The sequence below is a fragment of the Eulemur rufifrons genome, chromosome 17, assembly GCF_041146395.1.
Source record: "Eulemur rufifrons isolate Redbay chromosome 17, OSU_ERuf_1, whole genome shotgun sequence".
Taxonomy (NCBI): Eukaryota; Metazoa; Chordata; class Mammalia; order Primates; family Lemuridae; genus Eulemur; species Eulemur rufifrons.
The window spans coordinates 48,662,167-48,681,548 of record NC_090999.1 but is presented as its reverse complement, the minus strand read 5'-3'; the positions used below and the strand labels follow the sequence as shown (position 1 = coordinate 48,681,548).

General features: G+C 36.5%; 1 protein-coding gene across 1 annotated transcript in view; it reads left to right on the top strand.

Moving 5' to 3' along the window:
- GFM2 (GTP dependent ribosome recycling factor mitochondrial 2) overlaps nt 1-19,104 on the top strand; it is a 40,114-nt gene extending 21,010 nt beyond the window's left edge. The window contains exons 11-21 of the mRNA XM_069492809.1: nt 1,200-1,280; nt 2,839-2,987; nt 4,474-4,614; nt 4,698-4,797; nt 6,395-6,584; nt 10,877-10,953; nt 13,559-13,697; nt 15,057-15,236; nt 15,417-15,532; nt 18,163-18,345; nt 18,957-19,104. Of these exons, the coding sequence (XP_069348910.1) occupies nt 1,200-1,280; nt 2,839-2,987; nt 4,474-4,614; nt 4,698-4,797; nt 6,395-6,584; nt 10,877-10,953; nt 13,559-13,697; nt 15,057-15,236; nt 15,417-15,532; nt 18,163-18,345; nt 18,957-19,085 (1,485 nt within the window). The 3' untranslated portion in view covers nt 19,086-19,104. The remainder of the gene's footprint in view (nt 1-1,199; nt 1,281-2,838; nt 2,988-4,473; nt 4,615-4,697; nt 4,798-6,394; nt 6,585-10,876; nt 10,954-13,558; nt 13,698-15,056; nt 15,237-15,416; nt 15,533-18,162; nt 18,346-18,956) is intronic.
- Nucleotides 19,105-19,382: the final 278 nt, after the last annotated feature.

Here is a 19,382-nt window from a genome sequence, read left to right as displayed (position 1 = left end):
AGAGCTGGGTGCAGTAGCTCACACCTGTAATCCCATCAACTCAGGAGGCTGAGACAGGAGAATCACGTGAGCCCAGGAGTTTAAGGCTGTAGTGAGCTGTGATTGTGCCAGTGCACTACAGCATAGACAACAGAGTGATATCCTGTCTCAAAAAAAAAAAAAAAAGTGGAATAGTAGTTGCCATGAAATAGGGGAAGGGAGAATGATGTGTTGTTTAACATGTATGGAGTTTTAGTTTTGCAAGTTGAAGAGAGTTCTGGAGATTCATTGTACGACAGTGTGAATGTACTTAAATGCTTCTGAACTGTACACTTAAATAATGGTTACAATGGTAAATTTTATGTTTATTTTACTACAATTTAAAAATTTTTAAATTGGAGAATAAGAATCAACTTTATTTGTTCTAAAGACAAACAATAATAATAACAGCTAATATTTATTATGCACTTACTACATGTTTGGTTTGGTTTTTTTTTTTTTTTTGAGATAGGGTTTCACTCTGTTGCCTGGGCTGAAATTACAGTGACATCATCATAGCTCACTGCAACTTCAAGCTTCTGGGCTCAAGCAATCCTCCTGGCTCAGCCTCCTGAGTAGCTGGGACTATAGGCATGCACCACCATGACCAGCTAATTTTTCTATTTATTTTAGAGACAGGGTTTTGTTACCTCTTCGAATTCTTGGCCTCAGGTGATCCTCCTGCCTCGGCCTGCAACGTAAATGTATTTCTTTAGTGCAGTATTACAATAACATTAGTTCTTTTAATTTGACTGTCTTGGGATATCTGATGAACATTCAGAATATAGTAGAGGGATACCAGATGAACCTTTTTTATGAACTAAAATCCCCAAATTGATCTTAAAAATGGCAACCCATTGTATGTACTATCATCGTTTATAAATTGTGTGTTTTCTTTCATTTCTTTTGAGTGCTCTGAGTAGATAGCACTTTATTGAAATGCTTTATTAGGATTTCTGTCAATTTAGGAAACTCAGAATAGCATATCTTCAGTTTCCTTTCGAAAGAAAAACTTTTTTCTTTTTCTCTCTAAATAGAGTGTGAAGAGTTGCTTGGCCTGGATAAGGTAGATCATGTAGCCATCTCAAAATATTTGAATATTAAGTATTTATAGTATTTAGACAAGTTAATAGTTGTGAAAATAAATGCAAGTTATAGAACTCTAAAGTCTTTCTTTATAGGTTGCAGATTTGGATGACGAATTTGCTGACTTGGTTTTAGGAGAATTTAGTGAAAATTTTGATTTGCTGCCAGCTGAAAAGGTAGATTTTATTACTCCATTGCTTTGACAAAATTATACTAATTGGATGTAGTTTGATTTCTCTGTCTTTTGTGTGTGTGTTTTTAACTTTGCATACTATTAGAAAGTGCTACCTTAAAAATTAGAATATTAAGGTAAAATCACTACTAATATTGATACTTAATCGCAGTGATTTACTATTTTCAGATATACTTTATTTTTATTTTTTTAGGCTCCTCATTGCGGTATCAAATCAGATATACTTTACAAAATTAGAAATTAAATCCTTTTTACGCATACTGACTCAGGATCAGTTAATTGCTCATTCTCTGATCATTTCTCTAAGGAATTTAAGGGAAATCATAGGTAGAAAGTTTGTATTTAAAACTTACTGGTTTTTCAAATTACTACAATGACCGTTTTTCTCAGAAGATTTTTTCTGAATTTGTTTTATTTTTTAATGGAGACTCTTTATAATTCTTTGTTTTTTTTTTTTTTTCCTTTCCTTTTGACATACATTAAGCCAGAGAAGCAGCAAGCAAAATACTGACAGTAATTGAATTATGACAGAGTTCTTCAAGAAACTCACTGCTTTGTTTTGACTGGGACCTTCCCCCATGAATTTGGCAAATATGTTGTTTATTTTCCTTTAGGAAACATAAGAGTTGACAAAGTAGCGTGTTTCTAAGCAGTAATCTGTAAAATGGGCCAAAGATGAGCCCAGCAAATTCACTTAGTAGTTGTTATTCATGAAAAGAATTAAAAACACAATAGCTGAAGCATACTTTTGAGCCACTTGAAGTTAGAAGGGGGAAGGGGACTGATTTTTTTCTTTTGAATGAAAAGCCATCATTTTTGAATTTTTGTTTAGTATTTGAATGTTTAAATGTGATGTTTATTAAACATTTTGTTATCACATAACATGATTTCTGTTTTCAAAGAGCTTATAGTTTGAAGTGGCATTGACCTACTAATTTTATTAATAGCTTGAAAACACATCCAAAGCTTTTCTTAGTTTTTGAGGTCTTTTAAAAATTTTTTCTACTTTGATTTCTCATTTTCCTTTTGATTTTGTTTAATGTGGATCTCATTCATTTGAAGAAATTATAACTCAGATTTATATATTTTTACTTCTGAACAGTTTATTGAACTATAAAGGTTACATCACAAGTATATTAATTTATTTATTCAAGAAATATTTTTGAGTCCTATTATATTTTAAGAACTTTTCTAGTTTCTGGGGATTTAATAGTATTTTCATGAGACTTACTGTGTAATGCCCATATGGATTTTACATTCTACAGGGTGTCCCAAACGCCGCCATACATAGGGAAAATGTGAACGTTCACAGGGACCCCTGTAGAGAATGTGAGACAGACAATACCCTGATAAATATGTAACATGCCAGGTAGTGATTAGTGTTAAAAAGAAAAAAAATAAAGCCATAGAGAATGATGGAAGTATGGTGAATAGTGGTGTTTTACATGGGTGGTTAGAGGAGGCCTCTAATTTTGAGAATTCTGGCAGAGACCAATATATTGCACACAAAATAAATGCTCACTTATATTTCTGGTTTGTAGCTACAGACTGCAATACACAGAGTAACGCTGGCTCAGACAGCAGTGCCTGTGCTATGTGGAAGTGCCCTGAAAAACAAAGGCATACAGCCCTTGTTAGATGCTATTACTATGTACTTACCGTCACCTGAAGAGCGTAATTATGAATTTCTGTAAGTATGCAGTAATACAGATTAAAATCCTATAGCCTTGAAGAAATAAGTAGGCAAATAGGCTGTTTCATGAAAAGTAGTTAAATCACCATTTTTGAATAACAATGGTGAAGAATATTATTGCAAATGATATAATATAGAGCTGTAGTCATTTTTTACTTGAAAGGACATTTTCCATTTTGTCTTGTAACCTGCCATGTTTACGGGTGGAGCCAAGAGGGTATGGCTTTTGTAAATGTTGACTCTCTTAAAAAAAAAAAAAAGGAAGTATCCTGGGGATGTTTGTTAAATGTTCTGTATATATATTCATCTAAATTTCAGGATTTTTCATAAGCTCAAAATATTTTGTGCCTATAAGGAAAGGTCACCGTTTTACTCCTGTTGTTACTAACAGCTTTGTACTTAAGTTAGTAAGTGCTCTAAAACTGAGTGAGCACTGTACAAAATGGCAGAGAAGTAGACTTTAATTCTGTTAACTATGACTAATAACTTTTCATATTTCTAAATTGGAGAAGCATCATGGTAAAGTGATTGTGAGCACAGACTTTGTACTATTGGGTTTAAATGCTGGCTCTTCCAAATTGCTTAACATCTCATCTATAAAATGCAACGAATAGAACCTATTCTTACAACAACCCCTATTCATGGGGTTGTTGTAAGAATTAAATGAGTTTATTGTGATTCAAACAGAGAGTGAAAAAAGATTTTTTTTAATTTTAAAAAAGGTTTAAAAAAAGAAATAAGTTTATAAAGCACAAGAAACAGTGCCTAGTACATAGTAAGCTTTCTATATTAGTATTTGTTAAGGTAAAAAATCAGACGGATTAAGGGTAAGATTGGAGAAGTTCTATAATAAGTATTTAACCTACTTTTAGTCATGGCCTCATTTGAAACTCATGGAAATATGGAGCCTCTCCTCAGAAAGATGCACCTATGCACAAAATTTGACAATTTCAGGAAAATTCAAACTTTCTAACCTATCAGTGAATACTGATTTAAGAACAACATTCTTTTTAGAATGTTGGCTTTGTAAACAAGTTCAAATTTTTAGTGTAGATTTTTATGGTTATGCACCTGGACAGAAAGTGGGAGAAGAGAGTGAAAACTATAATTGAAAAGTACCTGTTTGTTTACCCTGTGCAGGTTTCTTAAGAAGTGGTGTGATATTCCCAGGTATAAATTTTGAGGAGAGACCTCTTGGCAATGAAATTATTTGCAAATAGAGGTATATATGGAAGAGGATCTGTTTCTTTTAGTTTTGAGGAATTAATGGTAAGATCTCCATTGAATAATTTAGTCAATGGAGGAACAGTGTTACATAGTAATGACATTATTTAATGGCCCTGAGTAGCTCTATTAGAAGATATGAGGGATATTTGGAGGACATTAAGGTTAAGTTTCTGCAATGATTTTCTGATCTGATCTGTATACATACATGGGAAGTATATTTTACAAAACTTTCTGGAATGTCTCCTTTATTTTATAGGAAGTGGTATAAGGGCGACTTATGTGCACTGGCATTTAAAGTTCTCCATGATAAGCAGCGAGGACCACTGGTTTTTATGCGCATTTACTCAGGCATGATAAAATCCCATTTAGCCATCCATAATATTAATAGAGACTGCACGTAAGTAGAAGCTTAGGTTATTTTCTGAAACTGCACTCATTTCTTTTAAAACACTTCTACTAATATAAACCATGGTTTTACAGGGAGAGAATAAGTCGTCTGCTTTTGCCATTCGCTGACCAACATATAGAAATACCTTCACTGACTGCTGGTAACATTGCTTTGACCGTTGGCCTTAAACACGTAAGTGACCAAATGATTTCTTCAGGAAGTAATTCCCATATACAATCCAAATATCTATCAATAGTGGAATAATGAATATTGTGGCATATTCATCAACATGGTTGAATCTCATACATTTACTAGAAAGAAAAGTAAATTACGGAAGACGACAGACAAGATGGATTATATTCATATAAAGTTCAAATCCAAGTAAAATGATACACTATTTATGGATACATATGTGTGTTTTAAGTTTACATAAAATATTGTTTTATTCCCACTGGGTTTTTTCCTGTCTTGATCATTGCAGAAAATTTAATCTAGACTTATAACTGATCACGTAATAACTAAAGATATTTTGTCAATGAAGGTCAGGATTTTTGTGTCTTGTTCACTGCTCTATCCTTAGTCCCTAGATCAGTGCTTGCACATAGTAGGCACTCCATAGATATTGTGGGAAGAATGGATGAAAATACTTGATGCCCTGTCTATTTTTGGTGGGTTAAAACTAAGGATATTTCATTTATATGGATAAGTCAAATACAGTTTTCTCATTAAACTTTGATACATTTGGCATTTAGGATAAACATTGTTACTTTTAACATTTTAATTCTTCATGGTTAATTGCAAATTTTAAGATCCTTTAGTAGAAAATTCCCATAGTCTGGTTACTGGACTTCTGGCATTGAAATGTCCCCTCTTTCTACCTGAAGGCAGGAGTTCCTTGTACATATTTGAAGAAGCTGTACAAATATGTTTGAACCGTTGCTTCAGTAGGATGTTTTCATAGAGAAGGAAATTGGCACAGAACTTTATCATATAAAAGTTTAAAAGTCAATTTCTAGTTTTAAAAAATAACTGGGCTCTACACAGAAGCCAGCAATTCTGCATGTTCAAGGGTATTCTGCTTAATTGTATATTTCAGTTGATAGAGGATTTTCTGTAAAATAGTAATAAATTCTGGCTGGACAAGGTGGCTCATGCCTCTAATCCTGGCACTCTGGAAGGCTGGGGTGGGAGGATTGCTTTTGAGCTCAGGAGTTTGAGACCAGCCTGAACCAAGAGCAAGACCCTGTCTCTACCAAAAATAGAAAAATTAGCCAGGTGTCATGGTGCATGCCTGTAGTCCCAGCTACTTGGGAGGCTGAGGCAAGAGGATTGCTTGAGTCCAGGAGTTTGAGGTTGCAGTGACCTGTGATCACACCACTGCACTCTATCTGGGGTGACAGAGCGAGACACTGTCTCAAAAGAAAAAAAATAGTAATAAATTCTAATGGGTGGTAAAACACTATAATGTACACCTAACCTGTCTCATCATGATTGGAAATTTAGGAAGGTACATTGTTTTGCCAAACAAATTTTGGATGTGTGTGTGTATTTTATTGTTGTTAAAAATTATTGTAACAGTATAGCAGTATTTTGGATAGAATGCTTATACAAGTTAAATTAACTTTACTTATATTAATACAAAGTTATAATAAGCTTTGTGAATTTCTCTTTTAAGTTCCTGATGAAAAGAAAATGCCACATTAAAATTTTTCTTATCTTGTAGTTTTTGGTGGAGGACGAGTGCTTGCCAAGAGCCTGTTTTATTCCAAGTCATCTTGTTTTCTTGCAGACTGTCACTGGAGACACCATTGTGTCATCCAAGTCCAGCACATTAGCTGCAGCTCGTAGAGCCGAAAGGGAAGGAGAAAAGAAGCATAAACAAAGCAATGAAGCAGAGAAAATTTTATTGGCTGGTGTGGAGATTCCAGAACCTGTTTTCTTCTGTACCATAGAACCGCCATCAGTGGCTAAGCAGCCAGGTATAAACAGTCTTGGTGTATCAACTAATTAGTGCTCTGATAATTTATATCAAATAGTTATACCGCAAAAGATTTATGTGATTGAGTTAAATTTTATCTGAATTTATTATGGTTTGTCTAGTTTTTTATGTAAGGTGTTTGACTTTTTTGAATGCCTTCATTTTTTTTTTTTTTCTTGTCTTAGCCATTTTCTCATATTTTTCCTTACTCTCATTCTTATAGGGCTATCTATGGGATTCTAAGTAATTGGCCCTAGAACTGCCCTTCTGGTATATTAGACAGTATAATCAATTCAGTTTCTTATCACCATGTATAAAAATGCTATTTTACTTTGTTTTCTAGCTCACCTTCTAAAACTCAGTGAAGATATTTATATGCTATGACTAATATTGTTTGACCTTTAGAGAATTATATACTTTGTTCTTTAGCATATTAGCTCAGAATTCTTCAGTGGCTTCTCATTACATATAACAGAGACCCAAACTCTTTAGTGTGGTATATAAAGCCTGTGATTCCAGTTGTATCATTTCCAATTAGATTTGGTTACATAGGAAGCCCCCCAAATAACAATTGTTTTAATAAAACAAAAGTTTTTTTCTCTCTCTTATAAAAGAAGAACTGGTAGCCAAGGGTTAAAGAGTGGCACCACAGTGTTACCAAGAACCCAGGCTCCCATCTTTCTGCCCTGCCTCTCTGAGTGTGTAGCCCTATAATGGCTCCTGGAGCTTTGGGCGTCACCTTGGAGTTCCCGACAGCAAAAAGGAGAAATGGGGAGGAAGAAGATGTACCCCCTTCCCTCTTAAGATTTGTCATATGTCATTGGCCAGCACTGACACATAGGGCTACCCAGTTTCAAGGGAGTCTGGTAAAAGTAGCATTTTAAGGAAGCAGCAGCAGAGTAGAGTAGAAGGCTACCAGCAGGCTTTGCCACAAGCCCTCTTGCCTGGCCTCATTTCTTGAAACTTAAAGTAGTTCTGATTTCCTGAAGATGCTGTACTCTTTTTGCATTGCTGTTTCTTTTCATTTGTTCTCTCTTGCATTATAATGGTATCCCCTGAACTTGTTTGCCTGGAAAAGGTTTTTTCTTTCTTTAGGTCTCAGCTCAAGCATCACCACAGTATGAGGCTCGCACTGAATTCCTATGTTAGTCTATTTAAGGACAAACCTTGTAGTTCTAGAGGTGACATTAGAAGCCTTTTTTTTTTTTTTTTTTTCCTTGCAGACAAGTTGGACTCACAGATTATAGAAAAACAAAAGCAACCTTTATTGCCTCCCCATGTTTTCCTGAGGACCAAGTGGGAAAGACGGAGGGAGATCCCTGGCCAAGTAGGGGTTCCAGTTCCTTACTTTCCCAGATGGAGTTCACATGAAGGAAATCTGAGTGCAGATATAAGGCAGCCCCAAGGTTACTGAAGGAAACTGGGTCTTTTCTTGTCCAGTTGGGGAAGGAACAGCATTTGTTTTGCAGCAGCATTTTCTGTTGCTTTAAAATGCTCTGAGGCCAGCTACGTACAGGCTTTTTTTTTTTTTTTTTTTTTTCCTGAGACAGGGTCTCACTCTGTCACCCTGGTTAGAGTGCAGTGGTGCCATCGTAGCTCACTGTAATCTCAAACTCCTGGGCACAAGCAATCCTCCTGCCTCAGCCTCCCAAGTGGCTTGGGACTACAGGCACAGCGCCACCACACTCAGCTAATTTTTGTATTTTTTGTAGAGATGGGGTCTCACTCTTGGCTCAGGCTGGTCTCAAACTCCTGACCACAAGTGATCATCCTGTCTTGGGCTCCCAAAGTGTTAGGATTACAGGCGTGAGCTAGGTATAGTCTTGACTCTAGTGGAGAAGGATCAGGTAATGATGAATCTAGCTGCCCAAGTGCATCAAAGTTGACCAAGCTTGTTGCATCAGGAGTGACGAGGCATTTAAGGGCGGGGGCTGCCCAAACAAAGTAACCCATGAGTTCTTTTAAATATATTTGAAAGTCATTTCATATTTCAAATGTAGTGTGTGCACCTAAATTCAAATTGTGGGATTGAGTTACATTGTACTAGCCAATTTTACATCTTAATACTCAAGCTTTTAACTACTTTAGGGAGAAAAAGTTTGGTGTCCAAAGAAAGTCTCATTAAGGGGCATTAGCTTAGAGGTCACAGGCCCCTGAGAGGAGGGAACTTCCCAGAGCTCCCTTACTTACACTTCTTTTGAGCAGGTCAACATGTTTCTTTTTCTGTGCTTCTTCTGTGTTTACCCCATAGGCCTATTGTAGCACTTGACACCCTGGGGGTATCATAATGCTCTAAGTGTTTTCACCCCAGTAAACTCCTTGAAGGATAGAGTATAAATATTTTTTAAATGAACTTGTTTATTTTATAGTAAAAATTGTCTTTTTATTACAAAAGCAGCATAGTGTCATATGCATTGTTACCCTCTTTAAGTATCTCTACATGCTTAAAAATATTATCTAAAATAATGCCTCTTAACTTTGTGCATACACGTCTCCTGAGATTCTTATTAAAGTGTAAACTCTGACTCAGTCGGTCTGGAACCTAAGATTCTGCATTTCTATCAGGCTCTAGATGATACCAGTGCTGGTCCTTGGATCCCACTTTGGGATGTCAAGGATCTAGAACAGTATTTGTCCAATAGAAATAGAATGTGATCCACATACATAATTTAAAATTTTCTTACAGCCACATAAAACTAAAACTGGTGAAATTAATTTTATAATATATTTTCACTTAAACCAGTATATCTAAATATTATCATTTTAACATGTAACCAGTATAAAAAAGTATTAAGATATTTTACATTCTTTTTTTCATAATATGTCTTTGAAACCTAGTTTGTATTTTACCTTTACAGCTCCTGTCAGTTCATATCAGTAATGCCTACAAATGGCTAATAGTTAATGTTTGGACAGTACAGGTCTAGAAATCCGGGTTTATATACCTAAGAACGCTGTATTTGTGACTTCTAAGGTTAGCTCATGAATCCATTGCTCACCTCTTTTCTTTAGGTATACTTCATGTCTGTGGAACTTCTAACATCTTTCTTTTATAAAGAGAGAGAGAATGCTTATCAGTTAATTGATTGTATTAAAGTATCACTTTAGATGGCATATTTAATGTAAATAATATATTCTTATTTCTTCTGTGGTTGTGATAATTTATCATAGAGTTGTCATACTAGTATCTCTTTATTCATGATGTAATTTTTTGCCAGTTTTTTTGTTACTGCCAGTGTTTTTTTGAAGGCATCTTGCTTTTTGGTCTGCTCCTAGATTGTTCTTTGCAAAATATAATCAGGTGATGTTACTGACCCCCCCCCCTTTTTTTTTTTTTTTTTTTGAGATAGAGTCTTGCTCTGTTTTCCTGGGTAGAGTGCAGTGGCGTTATCACAGCTCACAGCAACCCCAAACTCCTGGGCTTGAGCAATCCTCTTGCCTCAGCCTCCCAAGCAGCTGGGACTATAGGCACCCGCCATGATGCCCAGCTAATTTTTCTATTTTTAGTAGACACAGGATCTCGCTCTTGTTCTGGCTGGTCTGAAACTGAGCTCAAGCAATACTCCTGCCTCGGCCTCCCAGAATGCTAGGATTACAGGTGTGAGCCACTGGTTACTGCCCCTTTTAAAACCCTTAAGGAGCTTCCCGGTGCAAACCCAGACTCCTCACCATGGCCTATAAGACCTTATGTGATATGATCCCTGTCACACATCTCCTCATCTGCTGCTAATCTTCCTTTTGCCCACCAATCTCGAGCTACTAGTAGGCCTTCTTGCTGTTTTTCCCAATGTTAGCAAAAAATGTTTCTTGCACAGCCATTGCTTCTGTCTGGAATTCTTTTTCTTCAGGATTTTGCCTATAGGTTTCTTCTTCTTCTTCTTCTTTTTTTTTTTTTTTTTGTCTTTACCTAAATCAGGGGTGGGGAACCTGCAGCCTCAAGGCCACATGTGGTCTCCAGATCCCCAAGTGCAACCCCTTGACCACATTCAGACTTCACAGAACAAATCCCTTTATTATTCAGTCAAAAGGCCACACTCAAGGATCCAGAAGGCCAGATGTGGCCCCAAGGCCGCAGGCAAATTATCCTAGAGAGGCCTTCCCAGATCACCCAGTGTCAAAGTAGCCTCTCATCACTATTACATCACCTTGTTTTATTCTCTACTACAACATTTATGGCTGTTTGAAGTTTTCTTTTTTAAAATTTGTTTGCGTGTTCATCTATTTTCCCTACTAGAACATATAGTAAGTTATTTAAATAATGAAATACCAAGATAACAGTTGTTTATCTCACAGATTTGGATCATGCATTGAAATGCCTTCAGCGTGAAGATCCAAGTTTAAAAGTGAGGGTAGATCCTGACTCTGGACAAGTAGGTATATTATTACTTAACCCTAGAATCCTTTCTATGATAGCCTGTTTGTGTGTGTATGTGTGCTCGAGCGTGCCATACACACACATGTGCATATATTTAAAACATTGCTTGGTCTGTGCCCCTGAAAGAAAAGGGTTTCTTTTTTGATTTTCTTATAAATTTCTGGTTTTTATGTTGACTGTCAAGCCTAAATAAATTCTTCTTAATTCCCTAATGTAATTACACTTCATATATATAAACTACTCCCTAACATTGTGACCTTCCAAAAGATAGCTTTTTGTGAAATTTTGAAATAAATTTCAACCCCAAGACAAAGCCTTGAGCCTCTTATGCTAAGGCTTATAGAAGCATTACTAGAGGAAGGATTGGAAGGTGCTTTTAATGACCGGAGCATACCTAAAATAGGAGAGAAGGGATAAATTACAATCTAAATAGAGTTCTAAAGTAGTTGCTGGCTGGGCATGGCTATTACCTATAATCTCAGCATTTCCAGAGGCTGAAGCAGAAGGATCCCTTGAGGCCAGGAGGTTGAGACCAGCCTAGGCAACATAGTGAGACCTCATCTCTTCAAAATAAATAAATAAATTTGCTGGTTGTGGTGGTGCATGCCTGTAGTCCTAGTTACTCAGGAGGCTGAGGCAGGAGGATTGCTTGAGCCCAGGAGTTTGAGGCTGCAGTGAGCTATGGTTGTGCCACTGTACTCTAGCCTGGGTGACAGAGCAAGACCCTATTGCTAAAAAAATAAAATAATAAAATAGGTGCAGAATTGTGCTGTATAATATAGCACAGTAGAAGAACTAATTTTCTTGATTCAAGAAAAGATTACATTCTGCATCCTCTTTTTAGGAGGGTGGGGTAAAGTTTATTGAGATGTTAGAAATAGTTTCTTAAGAAGATTATAAATTTGTCTTTAAAAAGGATAAAGTGACTTAATCTGGAAAATATGGAGTATTTTATTTTTCCAAAATGCCAGCCAAATGAAGTAGTAATTTAGTTTAGTTGATCTTGAAGGCTATAAAAACAGTAATTAGAACAGAAGCTTTTTATTTTAAGAAACTTTTATTTTTAAAATGGCACTATATTTTCTTTTTAATAGCAAATAATATACAAGTGTACAAAGTAACTGTCCCTCAATCCCATCCTGCAGAAGTAACCATTGTGAAGACTTGGTGAATAGCCTTCCATACTTTTTTTTCCCCCCAAACATCTGTTCTGCTGTGCTGTTATACAGTACAGCATAGTTTTTCCAAATACGTAAGTACAGGATATATGTTAACAAGTCATTCTGTCTATATTGTTCTACAAACTTGCTTTTTTCTCACCTAGTTCACTTTTTAACTTTATAGTAATCCTATACCAAGTGATTATTTGTTTTTAAATTTATGATTACAGTTTTATCAAAGCAAAAGGATATAAATTAGAATCAGCCAAAGGAAGAGATGCATAGGGCAAAGTCTGGGAGGGTTCTAAACATTTGCAAAGCTTCCTTCATCCAGGAGGGACATAATTACCCTCCTGGCAGTGTATTGCCAACCATGGAAGCTCACCCGAGCCTTTGGTGTCCAGAGTTTTTATTGGGGCTTAATCATACACTGCCTGTGTGGTTGACCTTTAGTCTCTAGCCCCTCCCATAGGTTCAGGCTAATATCTTTAGTCTCCAGTTTCTCTGGAAGTCAGAGCTAACGTGGTATGTTAAAAAGCCTACATCATAAATCACATTGTTAGACTACCTGGTAGGCAAAGCCATGAGGCAAACAAAGACACTTTTATCAGGGAGGATAATCTAGGGCCTAGAAATCTGCTCCCAGTGGCCAAGAGCAAAGGCCAGATCTCTCTTTGGGTGAAGTTAGCTCTTCACTTTATCAGGTGGCATATGAATAAGATGGATCAAATGTGGACACCTTGCATTATGTTCTCTCTCATTAAAAGACCTTCTTTAGGTATAACCACTTACTAAAAAGAAATACATGTCTTAATTGGTTTTGATGCAGATTTGGCTGTTCTAACAAGGACCCAGAAAAACATTGGTTCAAAATAGATAAAAGTTTCTCTCGCTCAAGCTAGTCTAGAGGTTTCTGACTGTTTACAAAGCTGTAGGCACCCAGGATGGTTGGGAGATGTCCGTGGGGTTGGGAAATGTTGTGGGAAAACGTTATTCCCTCCATTCAGAAGCTTTAGCACTTATCCACGTGTCAAGACAGTTGTCTACATTTTGGTTAAGAAAAGGGTTTTCTTACAGGCACAACCCAGAAGTTGCCAACATCAATTATACTCATCTTGCATTGGCTGGAACTTAGCTTTGTGGTTGGGAAGTATAGTCCTAGCTAGATGCCACTTGCCCAGTAGATAATTCAACTATTGTGGCAGGAGAGAATGAATAGCCAGGTAATTTACTTTTAATTGATTTATCATTCCAGTCAGAAAAGTAAAAAACAGTGTTTTGACGTTAGAGTCCTCCCAAAAAAAAATTGCAAAGGAAACTCAGTGTGTAATTAATGAAAAGTATCTTAAATATATATTAACATCATACCTTTATATACTGTTTTGCAATACATGTAATTTTCCCATATTTTTTGTTTTATTTTCTTCCTCTTGTAACCAGACTGTCCTATGTGGTATGGGGGAATTACATATTGAAATTATTCATGATCGAATCAAGAGGGAGTATGGACTGGAGACCTATCTAGGTCCTCTCCAGATAGCATACCGGGAGACCATCCTAAACTCGGTTCGTGCCACAGGTAAAAAATAAAACTTTTAGGACTTGCTGTTTTTGTTTATTTCTCTGTCTCTCTTTGTCTCTCTCTCTCTCTCTTTCTCTGTTTAATTGCTTAAAGCAGTGTTCAGTTACTAACGTCTTGGGAAAGGCAAGAAATGCTTAAAGAAATGATTGGGAGGGCATATAAGGACACAGGAACTAGCTTGAAGAAACTCCACTGGCCAAATCTGGATTAATTTGAACACTGAGATAATTAAGTACAATAATTATAGACCATAGAGGAAAAAAATAGGAATTCATGAGTCTGTACTGATAATACAAAGATAAATAACTGGGGAAGAAGAGGGAGAGTTCTTCCTCATTGTGGAATGCCAAGCGCTGACTATTAGATGTCAAGGAGGTGGGCTGGAGTCGGAAAATAGCTCAGATGACTCGCACAAACATATGGAACAAAAGAAGGAAGTTGTGGAATAAATATGGTGTATTAACAAATTCCAAACGAAGCAGAAGTAAACTGTTGTTTAGGGATATGTGCATATGTGATATGACTCAAAGGAAAACCATGAGAGTAGTTAAATATGAGAGTAGTTGCTTCAGAAGGCTCCTAGATATTGGTAGTACTCTAATGTTTCTTTAATAGTTTTAGGTTTCATGGATGCTCATATAAGCTTTTATGTATTTATATACATACTTTTAGCTTATACATGTATTTTTAAATATAAAATATTTTATAATGTAAAAGTGATGAACTTTAAAAGGAATTATGAAGATTTATAGACCATAATTAACTCTTAGTTTTGAATGAAGGCCGTGAGTGACTGTGTTACATGGCCACTCACATAAATATAACGTAGTTTTATTTTAGTAAAATACTGGAGATTGGTAACAGCTATTAGCAAATAAGAGATACTGTTTTCAAAAACCATTTTACTTGTTTTTTGGAAAAGAAATTTTAAACATTAAGTGCTTAAAATATTACTGGAAGAATATATGAAATGTAACAGTTTGTGGGTTGGCAGTATTTAAAAACCTTTTAGTTTTCATTAGCTAAACTTGTGTACTTTTATAATTGAAAGGACTTCAATCACATAAGATACATTTTGAAAAGTTTAAAAGTATCATCTTCGTATCATGTGCCCCAACACATGTGAACATTGAAACAGTAGTAGGTGATACAGAGCAGGTTTTTAACATTGATAAACTTGGAAGCAGATGCTTTGTTGGTAGAGCTCTTTACTCTGATTTTTTATACTGTATTTAGTGCCATTGTTAATATTCTCTCCCACTGTATCTTCTGTGAGACCTTGAGCTTGTTGATTGTAGCACCTTGATACCTTTTCAGAACAAATCTCTGAGGTATATTCCATTTGTTTGTTTACAGATACCTTAGATAGAACTTTAGGAGACAAACGGCATCTCGTGACTGTTGAAGTGGAAACAAGGCCAACTGAAACATCATCTGTAATGCCAGTGATTGAGTATGCTGCAAGTGTTGGGGAAGACCTTTTGAAGGTCTCCCAAGAGGCCATTGAAAATGGAATTCATAGTGTGTGCCTTCAAGGTAGGGTACGCTTTTAGAGGAAGTATTAGCTTCCCACCCAACTATTTAATCACTCCTGTGACATATTGTTGCAGTCTTTTTCATAATTTTGATAGTGTTTTCTCCCTCTTTCTTTGCACTTCTCAGTTACTCATCACTATATATTGAGTAGTCATAGTACATTTTTTTTCCCTTGCCTAGGACCATTGCTTGGATCCCCAATGCAAGATGTGGCAATTACTTTACATTCCCTGATAATTCATCCTGGTACCTCAACAACTATGATTTCAGCCTGTGTCTCAAGATGTGTACAAAAGGTATAGAACTATCCTAATCCTTACGGCTTTATGGCAACTCTGTGGAGTATACTACCACTGATCTTGCAGACAGCCATGCCTACAGAACTTCACCTTGTGTCTTTGCCTCCTGAGGCTTGTGGTCAACAGAAGTTCTTATTATGGACACTCTTTGATTTCTTAATCACCAGATTTTTATTTGAAAGAGGATCTTAGAAATGACTGTGTAACACTGATTGCTATTGAAATATCCTGATTTTAGGAAAGAAGCAGGCTTCTTTAAGTGGCATCTCTGCTTTCCCCATCCCAGACACACAGCCATTAGAGACAAGGTTGGTAGGTTTGAGTAGAGGACAGATCTGGGGTTAACTTGGCTCAAGATGGACCATAATCTAAAGGCCATTGAAAATCTAATATTGGTTCCAACTTTGGATTTCATGTTTATTCAAATGATTGCTTTAGTCAAGGACCATTGAAACCAGGTAAGTCTCACTGAATAACAAATCAGGGGAAGCATTTTCCCTTCTGAAAAGCATCCCGCAGTGTGGTCTTGGGGTGGTTATCTGGGGCAGGGGGATGTCCTTGAGTGTCATGGACCCTCTGCTTCCTGCCTCAATGACCTAGCAGAGCTGGATTAACTCCCAGGAGTGGGGTGTGCTGGATGCTGAGTCCATGCATTCTTCTCAGTGTTGAATTACCCTAGTTTTGTAGGTGATCGATTTTGCATTATAACACTTCCCTTTCTAACCATTTTCTAATACTTGGACTGTTTGAGACCTGATTTTTCTATAGTTTTATTTGAATTCATAATTAATGTGATTAATTATAAGGTTAATTTAAATACTGTAAGCCCCTGACTCAAGGCCCAATATCTTTCATATGAGTTTAAATTCATACTTCTTGAAAAGTTTGATTAGAAAAACCTGTTTTGAAAAAAATAGATATTATTCACCTTAGAATGTAGTTAGAAATATTACCTCTAAAGTAGGCATATTGTTGAGAACATTCACCTTCAAGTAAAGTTTATCTTGAAATTGATTTTAATATTCAAATAATGGTAATCCAAAAAAATGATCTAATGTTTCCAAACTAACTGCAAGACCCAATATATTGGTCTGTCTTTCAAAATGTAAGATTCTAAAACTAAGATCAGGTATTTCTGAGTTGTTTAACCTTTTTAATAAGACTGTTCTAGAGAACAAGAATTTTATGGGGGCTTACATTTAGTCTTTAATTATAATTCATTACTTTAACTAAAATACTCCTAATGGAAGTACTGCTACCCCTGTTAAGCTTCAAGGGGAAGCTCCTTCTCTCTGCTTATGAGAGGTTAATAACCAGTGCTTCGTATATTGAGTCATTCGTGTTGTGCTTGTACTTCACTAGGCACTGAGGACACAAATAGGATGATTATATTTTTCTCTACATCAAGGAGCATGTGATTTAGTGAGGGAATTCAATTTAGCCAAACAGTCAAAGTATTAGATAAAACCGGCAGAGTACCATAAAAGCTGGGAAGCAGGAAATTGGGGAGGATTCTTAGAGAGAAATTAATATTTGAGTTCTGATGATTTTGGAGGATTTGGGCATGGTAGGGGACATTGCAGACAAAGTCCCTTTAGCTGTAGTAGCATAGTGTTGGAAAAGTAAAATGGGGTCAGAATATAGAGAAACCTTTAAAAACTACATTAAAGAGTTTTGAACTTTGTTCTGAGACCAGTGGAGAATAACAGTTTTTAAAGAGGGAAGTATAATCAGTACCAGAGGGATTAGGGTAGAGAAGAGATAGTCTAGGAAATGGATTAGGTCTGAAGTAGGATACCAGCACTAGGAATGGAATTTTTACAGCTTACTTGGAGGAAAGGAAGTCAAAGATGCACATCCAAATGAACTGAACAGGAATGGCGAAGAGCAGAGTGTTTGGAAAAGAAAACGATGAGCTCAGGTTGGGGCCTATTGGAGGAGCTGTAGGATATTCCAACACTATCCCAAAGCAGGGCAATGGAGTAGCACTCAGACTGTGGGCTGGACAGGATTTAAAGTTTTTGAGGAAGCCGCATAAGTTTGAACTCTGCAATTAGACAATATTACCAAGGGAAAAGATTGTCAAAGAGGACTAAGAACAGTTCCATAAGCACAGTTTGTCTTATTCAGTTACACAGAATGTAATCCTTTTCTTAGTTGTAGCATTTTTCCTCTTAATTTTTACCTTTTCCCACCGCCATTTTATTCCAAAAGATATTTTCAGTTTTCATATTCTTTATGTACATGGTCTTGGCCTCTGTATTACAAGAGAGTTTATTTTAAATAATTTGTTTCTACTACCTTATTGTGTTAAATTTTTTTAAAGCTCTCCCCTTTATTTCCTTCATTGTCCTATGTAACATGGACTGTAACTATAGACATGAAGAAGTGAATCTTTGAAAGGGGAGGAATATTTTCCTTGACTCTTGGCACATGTTCACAGGTACTCTGTATAAAAAAGCTTTACTAAATACCCCCTTGCAACATACAACATACAAGAGATCTAGACAGTTATCATGCATGGAAATTCTTGATGACTTATAAATGTTAGAGTTAAAGCAAGCTTATGTGTTTTTGCTAGAGCCCTAGCTTAGGAAAGAAGGATTAACATTCTTTCATTTCTTTAGGCTCTGAAGAAAGCTAATAAGCAAGTTTTAGAGCCTCTGATGAATCTCGAGGTTACAGTAACTAAAGATTATCTCAGCCCTGTCCTGGCAGACCTGGCACAAAGAAGAGGAAACATTCAGGAAATCCAGACCCGCCAGGACAACAAAGTTGTTATTGGATTTGTTCCCTTAGCAGAAATGATGGTAGGTACTTTGTGACTGAAAAGCACATATTTTTTTAAATTTAGAGGATATGTATTTCAAGTGAAAACAGACAATAACCTGCAAGAAGCATCAGGTCTTTGATTTAGAGAATACATTTTAAGTTTCAACCATCAGCAGCGGTTAGGACTTTGCAGAAATGCAGGTATTATAGCACTTCAGGAGGTTATTTCCAATTCTAGGACCACAGTGGTTGAGGTGTGCCGTACCGAAACGTGGCACCAGTGTAAATGACCATGTTTTCTATTCCAAGCATTTGTCTTACTTTTGCCGTTGTGAGATCTGAGGCAAGTGTCGTTCTCCCCCAACACCATCTTCTGCTCTAGAACAGGCAGGCACCTGGGTACCAGCAGATTGGTGAGATGACTCTGCCCTTCTCACCAAATGCCAGGACCACAGAATACATCTGCAGCGTAGCTACATTACTGTTTTCTGTCACCTACAATATTTCTATAGCCAATTTCCTCTGAAAAAAATGGCTAAGCCCCATGAGTGACATCACCTTTCCCCCATAGTAGGCAAACGCTATCAGTAGGAAGAGAAACTTGAGGCTTCAACTTGATGGGCTAAATGACTTAAATTATTTTGATTAGGGCTATTCCACGGTGCTTCGAACGCTAACATCAGGCTCAGCTACCTTTGCCTTAGAACTGTCTACTTATCAAGCAATGAATCCCCAAGACCAAAGTGCACTGCTCAACCGGAGAAGCGGCTTGACCTAGATGTTTTAGGTCCTTGGAGAGAACTACTTCTGTTTTCCGTAAGAATCATTTTTAACCGACAGTGGCACTGGAGCCATTCATTTGTAATGAGAAATGTGCTTTGATGTTCAAAGTAACTACCTGAATCATGTTGTTCATCTGTGAAGTTACTAAGACTCAGCCCTTTGGAATATATTGATTAGAAGCTCTCACAAGAAAGATGCCAGAGTTCTAGATGTAATGTAAAATAAGAGGTTCAATCAATAAAAATTTTATTCAAAAAAGTCTAACAAGTCTCAATTTACATGATTTCAAAAT